Here is a 16,006-nt window from a genome sequence, read left to right on the forward strand (position 1 = left end):
TAAGGACTGAGGGATCATGGAGAGACCTGGCACTTCTCTAACAAATCGGAGTCTTACTAGCTAGCTCCTGAAATTCTCAGCTTCCACCCTGGACTTTGTGCGGTTAACAGTATCACTAGCGGCCCTGAGCTTTCTGCATTGTCTTCACAAAATATATATGTGCTTCTGTGAAAGCCAATCAGTCACCCCTCAAAGTAGGAAACAGGAAGCCTTGTCCCATCCTAAGATTTCTTTTACATAATAGAAACTTCTTCCTAAGGTATTTTTAGTTTTTCACATCCAGTGAGCCTGAGTCGTTCTGTTTTGACATAGCCGAAACATGTATTTGGCCAGATATGTTTTTAGTGGCATGACTAATGCAAAGCGCCACCTTCTTATGTGAGCAGGAGGACCAGAGGAAGCTGTTGGAAACTTAAAATGAGATTTCTCTGACAGGCTACATTATCTTCCTTTTTTTTTTTTTTTACCCCTTTGTGGCTGCTCTTGTCTCTGAGAGCAGCTCAGAGATTTGGCTTGCAGCCTGGAGCCTAGGAAGAGATGAGAAATGCACACATTTCTGAATCATGCATTAGGGGGATGTATGTGACCAGGGGCAGTTGTCTTATGAGACAGGGAGAGGCAGCTGCCTCAGGCAGTAAAATTTGGGGAGCAGCAAAAAGTGCCCCCCAAAAACACTCCTGCAATGGCCGCCTCAACTTGCTGCAGATATGACACCTATATACATGTGGCCCAAAGAGCAGTATGGCCTCGATAGAGCCCATCCTGCTGCAGCAGGCAAAGAGGTCTGGTGGGTCCTGAAGAGCCCATCCCACCACAGCCAGAAGAGAGGCTGGTGGGGCTGGAAGAGCGGCATGGCCGCAGCCCGTTAAAAAGAGCAGGACCCTCTGAGTGTGTGTGTGTGTGTGTGTGTAAGAGAGACTGATAGCTTGTGTTTTGTGTGTTTGTGAGAGTAAGAGAACCTGTGTGTGTGAGAGTGAGTATGTTTGAGAGAGCCTGTGTGCATGTGAGGTGGTGAGTGAGAAAGAGAGGAAGTTTGTGAGAGAGCCTGTGTGTGTGAGAGATCCTGGATGTGTATGTGCACGTGAGAGAGAGAGGATATGAGAGCCAGTATGCATGCATCTGTGAGTGTATGTGTGTGTGACTAGGAGTATGTGTATGAGACAGGAAGTGAGTGTGTGGCCCCTTCCCCCGTCTATGATATCTCAGGGTGATTGGAAATCAAAAGATCCCAGGTGTGGAGAGCGGAGACTTTTTTATTATTAATTTTAATTGTTGAATGTTATTTGATGTGTCTACTTTGAAATATTTTATTGATTTTTGAGAACTTTAAAAAAACAAAAATGTGAGTTTATTGAATGATCATCAACTGTTTTGAAATATTCTCTCTATTAGTATAGTTTTACTCTTAGGATTGATGTTATATTTCTTGATTTTATTATTGTTTTATGAGGAATTATGTTTCTCACAGGACAAGCAGGATGGTAGTCCTCACATATGGGTGACATCATCAGGATGGAGCCCAATCACGGAACACTTTTGTCAAAGTTTCTAGAACTTTGACTGGCACCACTGAGCATGCCCAGCATGCCACCAACCCTGTAACCAGCAGGGGTCCCACTTCAGTCTCTCTTTTTTTTTTTTTTTTTCCGTGCAGCTTTAGCTAAACGGAGTGAGGAGCTCTCACAGATTCCTGACAGGAATTTTCCTCAGGGATTGTTTTTTCAATTTTCAAATTTTTTCACCCCATCCGGGGTCCCCCTGTCCACCATCAATACCAGCGACTGTAAGGTAAGCTTTACCTCTACTCGGTTACTGACGGTTCCAGTGTTTAGGCCCGATGGTCACCGACCGCACCGCGGCCTAATTTTTCGACAGCAGCGATGGGTTTTCGTAGGTGCCCTGACTGTCCTCGGACAATGTCTATCACAGACCCTCACCAGCTTTGTGTACTCTTTTTGGGCCCTACCCATGATGTGGACACATGTACCAACTGTGCCCAACTGACCCCTAAGGGGTGTCGAGCCAGGTTAGAAAAGATGGCTTTGCTGTTCCATACAAAACAGCGCCTGCCTTCTAAAACCTCCAAGTCATTGACACCGTCGCCTGCCAAGTCTAGTCCTTAGTCGGACACCGATGACTCTCGATCGATGTCGAAGACTTCAGTTTCTACATCCTCGGCACCAAGCACGGGCAAGGCCGACCATCGGGACAAACACCATCGGCATCGGAAAACCTCGCCATCCGACTCGGGCGCACCGGTGGCCTCGACTTCGGCATCAACCGAGCCACAGAGGAAGAAGGCCCGTGCCAAGGAGCCCCCAACCTCCTCCAGACCGGGTACACTGAGGACTTCCCCCGCCTTCGGTGGGGCCGGCAGCCGAGACTCCACATATGCCTGTGGACCCTCCGGCGATGCCCATCCAGCCTCCCATTCCGGAACTGGTATTAACAACACCAGCTTTCCGTGAGGAATTGAACCGGATGGTTCAAGAGGCAGTGGTACAGGCCCTCCATGGACTTCCGACTCCATTGACACAGAGGACGATTCCGGTTCCGGATCAGATGCCACAGGTGCTCACATCATTACTCGACAGACTTGATGTCCTCATCTGTGCTCTGCCATCGGCACCGGTAAAAATACAGATTCATCATGAACCATCTGCGCTCATCCATCTCTCGGAGGAGGAGGGAACATCGATGCCGGATCCAATTCCAGGGCCTTCTAGAGTAGTTCCACAGAGGTCACAGAGTCCCTCTGTGCCCCCTTTGCCTCTGATGCCGCATAGATCTTTACTGATGCCGCCGGTGCCTCCTCTGATGCCTTCAGTGCCCTGACTTCCTCCGACTGGAGAAGGTCCTTTTTTTACCATCTGGAGGCCTGTTGGATGCTGGGGATCAACCCTACCAGCTCTGGACCGATGATTCCTCGGACTCCAAGGACACCGGAGATATCTCATCTGAACTTTCTCCTCCAGAGGAGAGGCGAAGATCCCCTCCAGAAGACCTCTTCTTCATAAATTTTATCAAAGAGGTAGCGGAGACCATTCCATTTACCCTCCAGACTGAAGAAGACTCCAGACACAAAATGCTGGAAGTCCTTCAGTTTGTAGATGCACCTAAGGAGGTAATGTCCATCCCTGTTCATGAGGTCCTCCTTGATCTTCTTCAGAGCAACTGGGAGCACCCAAGGACGGTACCACCTGTCAACCGTAAATCTTATGCTACCTATCTAGTCCAATCAGCATCTGGCTTCCAGAAAACTAAACTAGCCCACCATTCAGTGGTGGTCGAATCTGCCCAGAAGAAGGCCGGAAGACCATGGCCTCATTCTTCCGTGCCTCCTGGGAAGGAGCAGAAATTCCTCGATGGTTTTAGTCGTAGAGTCTTTCATGGTTCTATGCTAATTTCCTGTATTGCGGCCTACCAACTTTAAGATGCAATACAACAGGAATTTATTTAAGCAGTTGCAGGAGTTTTCTGATTCCCTTCTGGACCAGTTCCAGGACCAGCTCAATTCGATTCTCAAAAAGGGCCTTGATGCTGGCAAACATGAAGTGCGGGCCGCTTATGACATCTTTGACACTGCGTCCAAGGTGTTCAGCAGCTGGAATAAGTGCTAGGAAGTGGGCATGGCTGAAATCCTCTGATCTGCGCCCAGAAGTTCAGGAGCGGTTAGCGGACGTCCCCTGCATGGGAGATAATCTCTTTGGCGAGAAGATTCAGGAGACTTGTAGCACAGCTCAAGGATCATAATGAGACTTTGCCTCAACTCTCTGCTGGGCTCACAGAGTTCTCCTCCTCTTCTAAATGGCCGTTCAGAAGGGAGGCAAAAAGATCTACCTTCAAAGCACATAGATACTACCCTCCTCCAGCATGGTCTCGTCCAACCAGACCCTATCAGAAGGCTCAACCTTGCCAGACCAGGCCTCAGAAGACTCAACCAGCTCCACAACCTGGTCCTTCCTCGGGATTTTGACTCCCCACTAGAGAGCATTTGTTGACTTCCACTGGCTGTCTCTGCCACTTCACCAACAAGTGGCACACAATCACCACAGATCAGTGGGTCCTGTCTGTCATAGCTCAAGGTTACCATCTAAACTTCCTCTCACTACCGGCGGACTTTCCTCCTCATCCGGGGTGGAGTTCCACTGACCACTCTCCACTTCTAGAGGAGGAAATAACATCCCTCCTACAAGCCAATGCCATAGAATAGTTTCCCCCTCTACAAAGAGGAAAGGGCTTCTACTCCTGGTATTTCCCAATACCAAAAAGATCGGGAGGCACTCGTCCAATCTTAGATCTTCGTGCCCTGAACAAGCATCCACGGAAATTTCTTTCTGCTACCAGCAAGCAGGCATTCCGCTCCAGGGATGCGTTAAAGCGCACTCTATTAGAGCAATGGTAACGTCTGTAGCACATCTTCGTTCTGTACCTCTCGCTGACATCTGCAGGGCTGCTAGATGGAGTTCTCTCCATACCTTTGCAGCTCATTTATTGCCTGGACAAGGCTGGCAAACAAGATTCTATCTTTGGCCAGTCTGTTCTGCGCAATTTATTCTCAACTTAATACCCAGCTTCCTTCCAACAGCCCGCTGGGAATTTCAGACTGCGCTCTTATCCAAAATCACCCCTGTTGTTGTGCCTGTTGCATGTCTTTGGGTGCTTTTGGTACATTACTCGGGCATCCTCGGCTCGATACTCACCCATATGTGAGGACTACCATCCTGCTTGTCCTGTGAGAAAGCAGAGTTGCTTTCTCACAGGACAGCAGGATGTTAGTCCTCACAAAATCCGCCTGCCACCCTGCGGAGTTGGGTTCGCTTGCGATGTATTTTATTTTTTGCACTTACTTTTTACTATAAATGGGACTGAAGGGGGACCCCTGCTGGATGCAGGGTTGGTGGCATGCTGGGCATGCTCCGTGGTGCCAGTCAAAGTTCTAGAAACTTTGACAAAAGTGTTTCGTGATTGGGCTCCATCCTGATGATGTCACCCATCTGTGAGGACTAACATCCTGCTGTCCTGGTAGAACAGCTGTTACAGGTAAGCAACTTCTTTTTATCTGCGCTTCCTCCCCTGGGAGGCCGTTCCATGCATCCACCTCCCTTTCCATGAAGAAATGCATTCTAAAGAGTATTCCCAAGTCCTACCCCCTTGCATGCCTCGTACCATGTCCTTCTCTTCTAGAATTTCCTTTCCACTGATAAAGGTTTGCTGATCAGATTATTCAGGTGGCTCGATAGCAGATTGTTTGTTTTTGCTTTTGCTGTGAAAGGCGTCCATTCCACAAAGTTCTGAGATGGGTAAAAAAGAAAAAAAAAAAAGTCGCACACCATAGTAAATCTCAGCAGGATGTGGAAACATGTCCCCCCAAGCTGTGTGGAATATCTTTCTTGCAGCATAAGATATTTGGGCCATGAAGGTGGTTCAGGAACTGAGGTGCATCCCTTTGCCCCATGACAGTTGTTTTAATTCTATGAAGCGGCACATAGGGGGCGAACGGGGTGCAGCAAATTGTGCTAGAGCTTTGAGTGAATCAATAACTACTACCACCACCTCCCCCTCCCTCCCTCTCTCTCCTCCTCACTGTGTATTTTCAGGATGTGGAAAAGGAGCTGGAAGTGCAGATTGGCATGAGGCAGGAGATGGAGCTAGCCATGAAGATGCTGGAAAAAGATGTCTGTGAGAAGCAGGACGCGCTGGTGGCGCTCAGGCAGCAGGTGGATGATCTCAGGACCCTGAAGCATGAGCTTGCGCTCAAACTGCAGGTAGGCGTGTCAGCAAAGCCCCGCTAAAACCAGCTGTGCGGGATGCTCAGACCAGGCTGCCAAATTGCAGCAGAACTGTTTGTGTGTGCTTTATTATCCTTAGTCACCCTGTCAAGGCTGCTCAATTGGGAATCTGAAAATTGCAGATATTCGTAAGCATGGCACAGCAGTATTGATCCCTGCTACCCAGCCTTTGCTGCTGCGGCATGGCCGAAAATTAATGACAACTGGCACAGTACAGCACACGAGGGTAGAAAAGCTTTCATGTTGTCATTTCGGGGGGGAGGGGCTTCGTGGCAGCTCTGTGTGCTGGCATGTGGAAGGATCGGAGTCTGATTACCAGCTCAGGTCTTCCGCTGCCCTTGTCTGGTGGGGCGGAAGATGCTGCGGAGGCAGCGCTTGCAGCCCTGATGGAGGGGGGTGGGGCGGGAAGTCGTCGTGCAATGGTGACACCCAGTGGCCAGATTCAGGGCCGTGATTGCAGGATTCTGGAAGGATCCCAGGTGCACAGCCCCCCTACTCCCCCAACCGAGGAATGCCACAATGGCTGGACTAAAGTTAAGAGGAGACATAAGTGGAAACCATATCCGGCTAATTGCAAAGGAAGGCTCATATTCCTGTAGGGCTCAGTTCTGATTGAGCAGGAAACCCAAAGTATCAGGAGGAAACTTATAGGTCAAAAAAATTAAAAAAAAAAAAAAAAAAAGGAAAGAGTTTAAAAAGATGCAAAGTCAGCGCACAAGATGGTAGAAAGACTTCCCTTTCTAAAATCTTCAAATTCCCATTTTACCAAATCACCACCTCGCCTCTCTCACTTTTTACAGGAGAAAAAGAATTTATGGCTGAGAAACTTTTTTATTCTGCTCCTTACAAATAAGCATTCACAACGGGATTCTACCACAGTTAACCTAGCATTTCGATTTTGCAGACCGTGGTGCTTGGTTGTGGACAGGGGATGGAGAAGTTGCATTTAGTGAAAATCACAAAACAAACAAAAAAAAAAAGAATAAAACAACCAAATATGTATAACCATCATTCACTCTATTTTGAGCTTACGTTGAGGCTAAGGGACTATCGTATATCAAGCATAAGATATCAAAAACTTTACCTTATAATCACTTGATTTGTATAATCATAGATCCCATATAATCATTGCAAATTTCTTTTTTTCCTAGTTTGTAGCCAGGTAGACTCAGGACCAATAGGTTATGCTCCCCTGCCAGTAGTTGGAGACTGAGTCAGGTTTCAAAGCTGACGACACCCTACATACACCCCTGCAGTGACCTCAGCCCTTCAGTATCGCCAACTCCAGCAGATGTGGACATGCTTTCCCTATGGGGATCACTGTACTTTTTGGAAGACGAAATTCTACTTTTAAATTGGAGAAAAGATTGAGCCTCACTCTCCTGCGGTGATACCTAAAGGTCCCTCCCCCAGTTGAGAATTCCTGAGGTGATTTCCAAGATCCCTTGGTCTGGTAGCCGGTTCCCGGTGTGGACTTTGCTGCTTAAGCAGCTGAAAGGCAATGCGTGCAGGAAGCCGAGCACAGCAGTGACAGCCAAAGCCCTCTCACCCCTGCAGCTGGAGACTCTCTGTACTCAGCCGGTTTAAAAAAAAAAAAAGAGGATTCCTCCCAATTCAGAGACGTTTTGGTAAGACTTCCTCCGGTCTCCTTGCTCGGTGTGCCATACCGACGTCATTCTCGATCCTGTTGGGGTAAGGGGAAGTGGGTGTCCAAGCGGGTTGAGTAGCCTCCCGGTGGGCTAGGCCCTGCTTTAGGTTTGGTTGGCACACTATGTGGTAGGCCGCTGTGGGGCCATCTTGTACACATTTTTGTGCGTGCTGTATTCTCACCATAGAACGTCGGTACACTTAGTGCGTGTCTACTGTGCCCTCTTTAAGCGAACTATCCCAGTGGAGAGAGGAGCAGCCTTAAAGGATGCTCACGCTAGACTGATGGAGTCCATCCTTAAACAGGTCTGTGACGCAATAGCAATGACCTTACAGATTGCTTCTTGTTGTGCCCTGGTAGCTCGTTCGTGCATGCTCCTCTCTCGGGAGGTGGATGACTCTGGAGCGAATTCCAGAGTGGTTATGGAATGTGCTGCTGCCTTTTTAGCTGATGTGGGCTCAGACCTAGTCTGTACCTCGGCCAGAGGAGTGGCCATAGTGGTGGTGGCCAGAAGACAGCTATCGCTGTGGAATTGGTCAGCAGATGCAACCTCCAAGGCAAATCTCACAAAGGTGCCCTTTAAAGGATCACTTCTCTTCTGAAGCAAATTGGAAAAGCTGGCCAGTAAATGGGGTGAATCTCCAGTTCCCCGGCTACCAGAAGATAAGACCTCCTTTGGGAGGTCTAAGTCCTTTGGAGCCAACATCCCAAGAGAGGGCAGGCCCAGGTTCAGGTTCGTCCCAAAGCCCCCAGTGAAATATTGTCGACCCACCTTCGGAACGAGGAGATAAGGGGTTGACTGTCCCTCTTCTACCAATGGTGAGTCGAGATCACTTCGGACAAATAGGTACTGGAGGTCATACAAGAAGAATATGCGCTGGAATTTCAAAACACTCCTCGGGACATATTCTTGATATCTCCTTGCCACTCCCAACACAAGAAGTGGGCAGTGGAGATTACACTGTTGGCTCCTCAGGATGTCTATAATCCCAGTACTTGCGCCCCAGCAAAATACGGGGAGTTATTCTATCTATTTCATCGTACCCAAGAAGGCCCCATCCTGGACCTCAAAGAGTATCAACCGATATCTGAGTGATTAATTTCCGCATGGAAACCCTATGCTCTGTGGTAATGGCCAAACAATCGAGACAGGTCCAGGGAGGTTAAGAACTATCTGAAGCTTACCTACATATTCCAATCTGTCAAGAACATAGTTTCCTGTGCTTTCCAATACTGGATTGCCATTATCCATTTCAGGTGCTGCCTTTTGGCCTGGCCACCACCCTAGAGCATTTTCCAAGATTATGGTAATCATAGCAGCAGCATTGATAAAGAGGGAATCTTTATGCACCGTACTTGGACTGGTTGATCCGGGCAAAGTCTGTGGAAGAGAGTCTCCGGGTGATCAACAGGGTGACCACCTTGATTCAGGAACCTTGGTTGGGTCGTAAACCTAGATAAAAGCAGTCTCAAACCCCTCCCATTCCTTGGAATATCTGGGAGTCCAATTCATCACCAAGCAGGGCAAAGTCTTCCTTTCGACTACACGGATAAGGAAGTTGATGTGCAAAGTGTGTCTGTTGTTAAGCAAGATATGCCAGATGGTGTGGAGCTATCTTCAAGTTCTCTATTTGATGGTGGCAACTCTGGAAGTACTGCCGTGGGCGAGGGCACAATGCGATCAGCACTCCCTGCTGTCATGTTGGAACCCACAGTCTCAAGACTATTCAATTCGCTTCCACTTACTGATGGGAAGTATGCTCTTGGCTCCAATGGTGGCTGCAGTAAGCTCATCTAAGAAGGGGTGTACCCCTGTCCTCTCTGAACTGGCTGGTCCTTGCAACAGATTCAAGCCTCCGGGGCAGGGGAGCTCACTGTCAGGAACTGATGGCCCAGGGACGTTGGACCAAGGAAGAGGTCCTCTGGACCATAAACCACCTGGAAGCCCAGGCAGTCAGATTGGCATGTCTACAGTTCAGCCACATACTCCAGGGTCAAGCGGTCCATGTAATGTCGGACAATGCAATGACGGTAGCCTACATCAACCAAGATCCAGCAAGGGTCACAGGATTTAGATCTCCTTATGGAATGGGCAGAAATAAATCTACAGGAGGAAAAGACAACGTCAGAGCAGACTTTCTAAGCAGGGAGAGTCTGGATCCAGAATTGTGGGCATTGTTGACCAAAGCCTTTCAGCTGATAGTAGATCGCTGAGGTCTCCTGTCCATCGACCTGCTGGCCGCATCTCACAATGTGAAGGTTCCCTGATTTTTCAATCGCAGAAGAAATCAGTGGTCCCTAGGGATTGACGCTTTCGTTCAGACCTGGCTGGAAGAAGCGTTGCTATTTGCCTTCCTTCCGTGGCCCCTGCTGGGCAGGGTCAATTGCAGAATCAAGCACCACAGGGGATTAGTCCTACTAGTAGCTACAGATTGTCCCAGGCATCTGTGGTAAGTGAAGAATCCTGGTGGCAACCCCCCTGTACCTCCCACCGCACAGGGACCTTGCTACAGACGGGATTGGTCATTCACGAGGATCCGACTCTGTTCTGTCTTACAGTCTGGCCCTTAAGAGGGCTTGCCTGATGTAACAAGGATATTCTGTGGCAATAACTGCCACCTTACTCCGCGCTTGGAAGTTTTCTACGTTCCTAGTGTATGTGTGGGTCTGGAGAGTATTTTGAGGCCTGGTGTGGGGAACGCGGTGTCCCCTTTAGGCGGTCAAAATCCCACTGATTCTGGAATTTTTGCAGGATGGCTTGAATAAAGGTTTGACCCTTAACTCCTTGAAGGTCCAGGTAGTGGCTCTCTTCTGTTTCAGGGGCAAGGTAAATGGAACCCGCCTGTTGGCTCATCCGGACGTGGCCCATTTTCTGAAAGGGGTGAAGCACCTCCAGCCACCCCTACGGTGGCCGGTTCCCTTGTGGAATCTTAATCTAGTATTAGAATTTTTGGCAGGGCCCTCCTTTCGGCCTGCTGTGCAGTCTTTTCTTGTGTTTATTAACCTTGAAAACGGTGTTACTGGTGGCTATATGCTCAGCACGTTGCATCTCTGAACTACAGGCATTGTCATGTTGGGATCTGTTCCTCTGGATGACTCCAGGGGCATTACAGCTTCATACCGTTCCATCCTTCTTGCCCAAGGTAGTCTCGGAGTTTCATTTGAATCAGTTCATTTCGTTGCCATCCCTAGGTAAGCACAAGGACATGGAAGAATACTGCATCCTCCGCCATTTGAATGTCAGTAGGCTTTTGGTGCGATATCTGAAAGTTTCAGAACCGGTCCGAAAGACACTGTCTGTTTGTCCTTCATGGCGGAAGGAAGCAGGGCGAACCAGCTTCATGGACTACCATAGCTCACTGGATTAAGGAGGTGTTCACAGTAGCCTATGTGGAGGCAGGAAAGCCATTACACTTTCAGGTTAAAGCTTAATCCACTAGGGCTCAGGCAGTCTCATGGACGGAAGCTAGACTGCTGTCTCCCGTCGACATCTGCCGAGCGGCGACATGGTCCGCCTTGCACACTTTCTCCAGGTTTTATCACCTGGATGTTTAGGCCTAGGAGGACGCAGCCTTTGCAAAGGCGGTGTTAACCGGACCTCAAGCAGCCTCCTGCCCTTATTGAGAGTAGCTTTTGTACATCTCATTGGTCCCGAGTCCATCTGGCTACACACTAGGAAATGGAGAAATTATTTACCTGATAATTTCTTTTTCCTTAGTGTAGGCAGATGGACTCAGCATCCTGCCCATGGCTGCCCAAGAACGGTGCCAAGGATTCGCCCGTGGAATGGATATCTATTCCAAGAGATTATGAGTAAGCCGTCATCCAGTCCCTAGATCAGGGCATCTATAAACTTACTGGGGTTCAGTGTTTGTTTGATTGAGTACAGTTACGGTTATTCGTTTTTAATCAAGTTTTTTCGATAGTATGTCCACAGTAGCTTTTGAAGAGAATACTGAAGGGCTGAGGTCACTGCAGGGGTGTATCTAGGGTGACGTCAGCTTTGAAACCCGACTCAGTCTCCATCTGCTGGCTGGGGAGCATAAACCCATTTGTCCTGAGTCCATCTGTCTACACTAAGGAAAACAAAATTATCAGATAAATAATTTCTCCAATCGCCAGGATGAGATGGTATTCTAAAAATGAAATTGCAGAACTGTTTTTGGTGATTTTGCAACCTAGCATTTTAAACAACCATGGTAGCAGAAGACTGGAGGGTGGCCATTAGTTGCCAGTTTTTAAAAAGGGGTTCGGGGGTGATCCAGGAAACCATAGACCAATGAGCCTGACATCTGTGCAGTGCAAAATGGTCAAAGCTATTCTTAAAAACAAAAATACTGACCATATCAAGAGACATGGTTTTAAAGGTGGAGAGTCAATACAGTTTTTGCAAAGGAAAGTCTTGCCTTACCAGTTTACACAAGAATTGCCATACTGGGTCAGACTGAGGGTCCATCAAGCTCAGCATCTTGTTTCCAACATTAGCTAACCCAGGTCACAAGCACCTGGCAAGATCCCATGCTGTGAATGCCCAAGGATAAGTAGTAGCTTTCCTCAAGTCTACCTGATTAATAACCGTTTATGGACTCCTCCTCCAGAAGCGTGTCCAAACCTCTCTTAAACCCAGCTACTCTGACTGCCTTTACTACATCCTCTGGCATTGAATTCCAGAGCTTAATTTAGCACTGAGTGAAAAATATTGTTCTCGGATTTGTTTTAAATCTGCTACTTACTAATTTCATGGAGTGTCCCCCTAGTCTTTATATTTTGAAAGAGTAAATAATCTATTTACATTTACCGTTTCCGTCCAATCATCATTTTATAGACTTCTAGCATATCCCCCTTCAGCTGTCTCTTCTCCAAGCTGAAGAGCCCTAACCTCTTTAGTCTTTCCTCTTATAGGAGCCATTCCATCCCCTATTCATTTTGGTCACCCTTTTCTCTACCTTTCCCAGTTCATCTGTATCTTTTTTGAGATGCGGCATCCAGAATCGCAGAAAATACTGTATATGCAGTCTCACCATGGAACAATACAGAAGTACTGGTAATACGATGACATTTGTTTTATTTTCCATTCCTTTCCTAATAGTTCCTAATATTCTGTTGGCTTTTTTGACTGCTGCCGTATACTGAGCCGAGGATTTCAAAGTATTGTCTACGATGACGCCCAGATCTTTTCCCTGGGTGGCAACTCCTAATATGTAACTACAGCATGGGTTACTTTTCCCTATTGTATTTGTCCACATTAAATTTCATCTGCCATTTGGATGCCCAGTCTTCCAAGGGCCCATTTCTTACAATCACCTTGTGATTTAATAATTCGGAATAATTTTGTGTGGTCTATAAATTTGATCACCTCATTTATTGTTCCTTTCCTGATCATTTATAAATATATTAAAAGGCATTGTTCTCAGTACAGATCTCTGAGGCACTCCACTGTTTACCTTTCTCCACTCTGAGACCTGACCATTTATTCTTCTTCTCAGTTTCCTATCTTTTAACCAGCTGCAGTCCATAAAAGGTCATTGCTTTCTAACCTGTGACTTTTTAATTTTCCCAGCAGTCTCTCATAGGAGACTTTGTCAGATGCTTTCTGAAAATCCAAATAGACTTTTATCTACTGGCTTACCATTATCCATATGTTTATTAACTCCTTCATAAAGATATAGCAGATTGGTTAGGCAAGACATTTGTGTAAATCCATGCTGGCTCTGTCCCATTAAACCATGTCTGTCTATATATTTTGTGATTTTGTTCTTTAGAATAGAGTCTAATGCTGGGAAAAATTGTAAAGTCAGACTCGCTGGTCTATAGTTTCCTGGATCACCCCAAAGCTCTTTTTAAAGATTGGCGTTTTGGACCCCTTCTAATCCTCAAGTACATTAGATGTTTTTAATAACAGATTGCAAATTACTAGTAATAGATATACAACTGCAATTTCATTTGTGTTTTTTCAGAACTCTGCGGTGTAAACCATCTGGTCCAGCTGATTTGCTTCTCTTTAATTTGTCAGTATGCCCAGTTTCATCTTCCAGTTTCACCATATTTTGTTTGCTCTTCCAAATCTCACCATTAAATATAGTTTCCAGCACAGGTATCTCTCCAACATCTTTTCCAGTAAACAATGAAGGAAAGAATTAATTTAGCCTTTCCGCTATGGCCATGTAAAGTGCTTCTTTAACCCCTTGGTAATCTAATAGTCCAACTGATTCTCTCACAGACTTCCTGCTTGACTATATTTTAAAAGGTTTTTATTATAATTTTTTGCCTCTACAGCCGCCATCTTTTCAAATTCTCTTTTTGCCTGCCTTATCAGTATTTATATCTAACTTGCTTATGCTTTTTCCTAGTTTCTTCATTTGGATCCTTTTTTCCAATTTTTGAAAGAAGTTCCTTTGGCTAATATAGCCTCTCTTACCTCACCTTTTAACCATGCTGGCAGTCATTTGGTCTTCCTTCCAGCTCTTTTAATACTTGGAATACATCTGGTCTGGACTTCCAATTATGGTATTTTTAAACAATATCCATGCCTAATGTAAATGCTTATCCTTTGTAGCTGACCCTTCAGTTTTTTCAGTTTTTCTCATTTTATCAAAATCTGTCTTTTGAAAGTTAAATGCTGGAGCAGTAGTTTTCCTTAATATCCTTCCTCCATTCATTAAATCAAATTAAATCACGTTATGATCGCTGTTGCTGAGTGGCCCCTCTACCATTATCTCTCACACCAAGTCCTGTGTTTCACTAAGAATTCCCCTCTTGTCTGTTCCTCACCAGCTACTCCATGAAGCAGTCATTTATTTCATCTAGAAATGTTACCTCCTCCTTAGCAGTCAGTTATGGAGTAATTGAAATCTCCCGTTCCCTGTACGTACCAGGATCAGTCCAGGACACCTGGGTTGTGACTCCGCACCAGTAGATGTGACTCCGCACCAGTAGATGGAGACAGACTAAAACTTGTGGGCGGAGCCATATATGCCCCTGTGCCAGTCACAGCCCCTCAGTCTTACTCTGTCTCCAGTAGGTGGTGCAGGTCTAGTCACAGCCTCTGAGTGGCCTGAGGACTGATAGTTAGTCAGGGTCTTTGTGGTTTTATTGGTTTCGGTTTATTGGTTTTGTTCATTTAAAAAAAAAAAAAAGAAAAAGGAAATTTAAAGGTGAGAAGACACAAGAGGAAGCTGTCCGTCCTGCCTCCCAGGGGGGTGGGAAGGTTCTGAGGGGACCATCCCCCCCTGGTTGAGGCCGCTGCTGAGGGTCGAGGACCCGGCCTACCACAGGCAGCAGCGTAGGGGGTGACACCGGGGAGCCCGGTTCACTCACCCCCAACAGAAGCAGAAGACTCGGGACTCCGGACAGCGGCAGGTTTGAGTACAAAAAAAAAAAAAAAAAAATTGTGCTTTTATTTTCTTGTGCGGCTCTCCGTTTCTTCGCCGGGGGGGGGGAGTTTTCTCGGCTCGGCAAGGGGCGGGGAGTGTTTTCGGCGGTAGAAATTAATTATTTAATTTCAATTTTGTTAGTTTGCCGCTCGTTCCGCCGCGACCGCGCGGATGCCGAAGGGGTCGATTTGCCGCACTTGCGGCTCGGCACGCGCGCGGTTTTCATGAGGGGGGATTCGCTCCGCCTGCGTTCCGGGCGGGAGGGACCGTCCGGGACAGACGGGGGGGGCCAATCCCGGTCGGCACCATCGCCGTCACGCGCTTTGGCCGCTTCTCTTATGCCGGCTGACCCCTTCCCGCTCAGCGCGGGAGCGGCGGCCATCTTGGGGTCAGCCCGTGAAATTGTACGCGATCCGGCAGGGAATCCCGGCATGCCTCCCGCGTTGTCTCCTCAGCACAGGCCTTCGAGGGGGGGTCCTCTGGGGGGGGCTGAGTCCCCGGATGAGGCTAGCAAGGATGGTCCTCCTCGGTTTCGGGGTCCTAGTTTTTGGCCGTTTTCGCGCTCCTATGGCGCAAGGTACTCAAGGGCAAGGCCCGCAGGTGCAAGGAGAAGCATGGCCACTCTAAGGGGGATGGCCCACGGCAGAAGAAATCCGGGTCCTCGTTTTTCGGCCGCTTTCGCGCTCCGACTGCACAAGGTGCTCAAGTACAAGGGCCGCAGACGCAAGGAGAGGCATGGCCACCCTAAGGGGGACGGCCCATGGAAGAAGAAATCCCGGGAGGGCCCAGATTTCTCCCTGGCTCCAGCAACGGGAATGCGACCACCGAGAAGGGTCCCGCAGGATACGGAGTCTGAGTCCACCTCACAGGATCAGGTGGATCCGCCCGGAGAGCCCCTGCGGGGGGCCGATGGAGCATCCAGGGACAGTTCTGCCCTGACTGGTCCGGGCAAACCATCACAAACCGGTGATGGGGATGACACTAAGGTGGTTCAGTTTTTACGCAGAGATGAACTGTCCCCGCTTATCCCGGCTATCCTCAACGACCTAGGGGTGGAAGCCCCACCGACAGGTTCGCGCCCTGGAGCGAACATGGACCCAGTCCTGCTGGGGCTCACTGGTCCAGCGGTGACCTTCACATTCCGTTTCTCGGCGTCAGACATATTGTTTCAGGAATGGGATACTCCAGAGCTG

The 16,006-nt window shown here is 47.9% G+C and overlaps 1 protein-coding gene across 10 annotated transcripts in view; it reads left to right on the forward strand.

Annotated features, from left to right (window-relative positions):
• Nucleotides 1-16,006, forward strand: part of RUFY3 (RUN and FYVE domain containing 3) — a 263,821-nt gene that overhangs the window by 169,911 nt on the left and 77,904 nt on the right. For all 10 annotated transcript variants that reach the window (XM_029598577.1, XM_029598631.1, XM_029598639.1 and 7 more), the window contains one exon: nucleotides 5,601-5,768. In XM_029598577.1, coding sequence (XP_029454437.1) covers nucleotides 5,601-5,768 — 168 coding nt within the window. The remainder of the gene's footprint in view (nucleotides 1-5,600; nucleotides 5,769-16,006) is intronic.

This window comes from Rhinatrema bivittatum, chromosome 1 (assembly GCF_901001135.1).
Source record: "Rhinatrema bivittatum chromosome 1, aRhiBiv1.1, whole genome shotgun sequence".
Classification (NCBI taxonomy): domain Eukaryota; kingdom Metazoa; phylum Chordata; class Amphibia; order Gymnophiona; family Rhinatrematidae; genus Rhinatrema; species Rhinatrema bivittatum.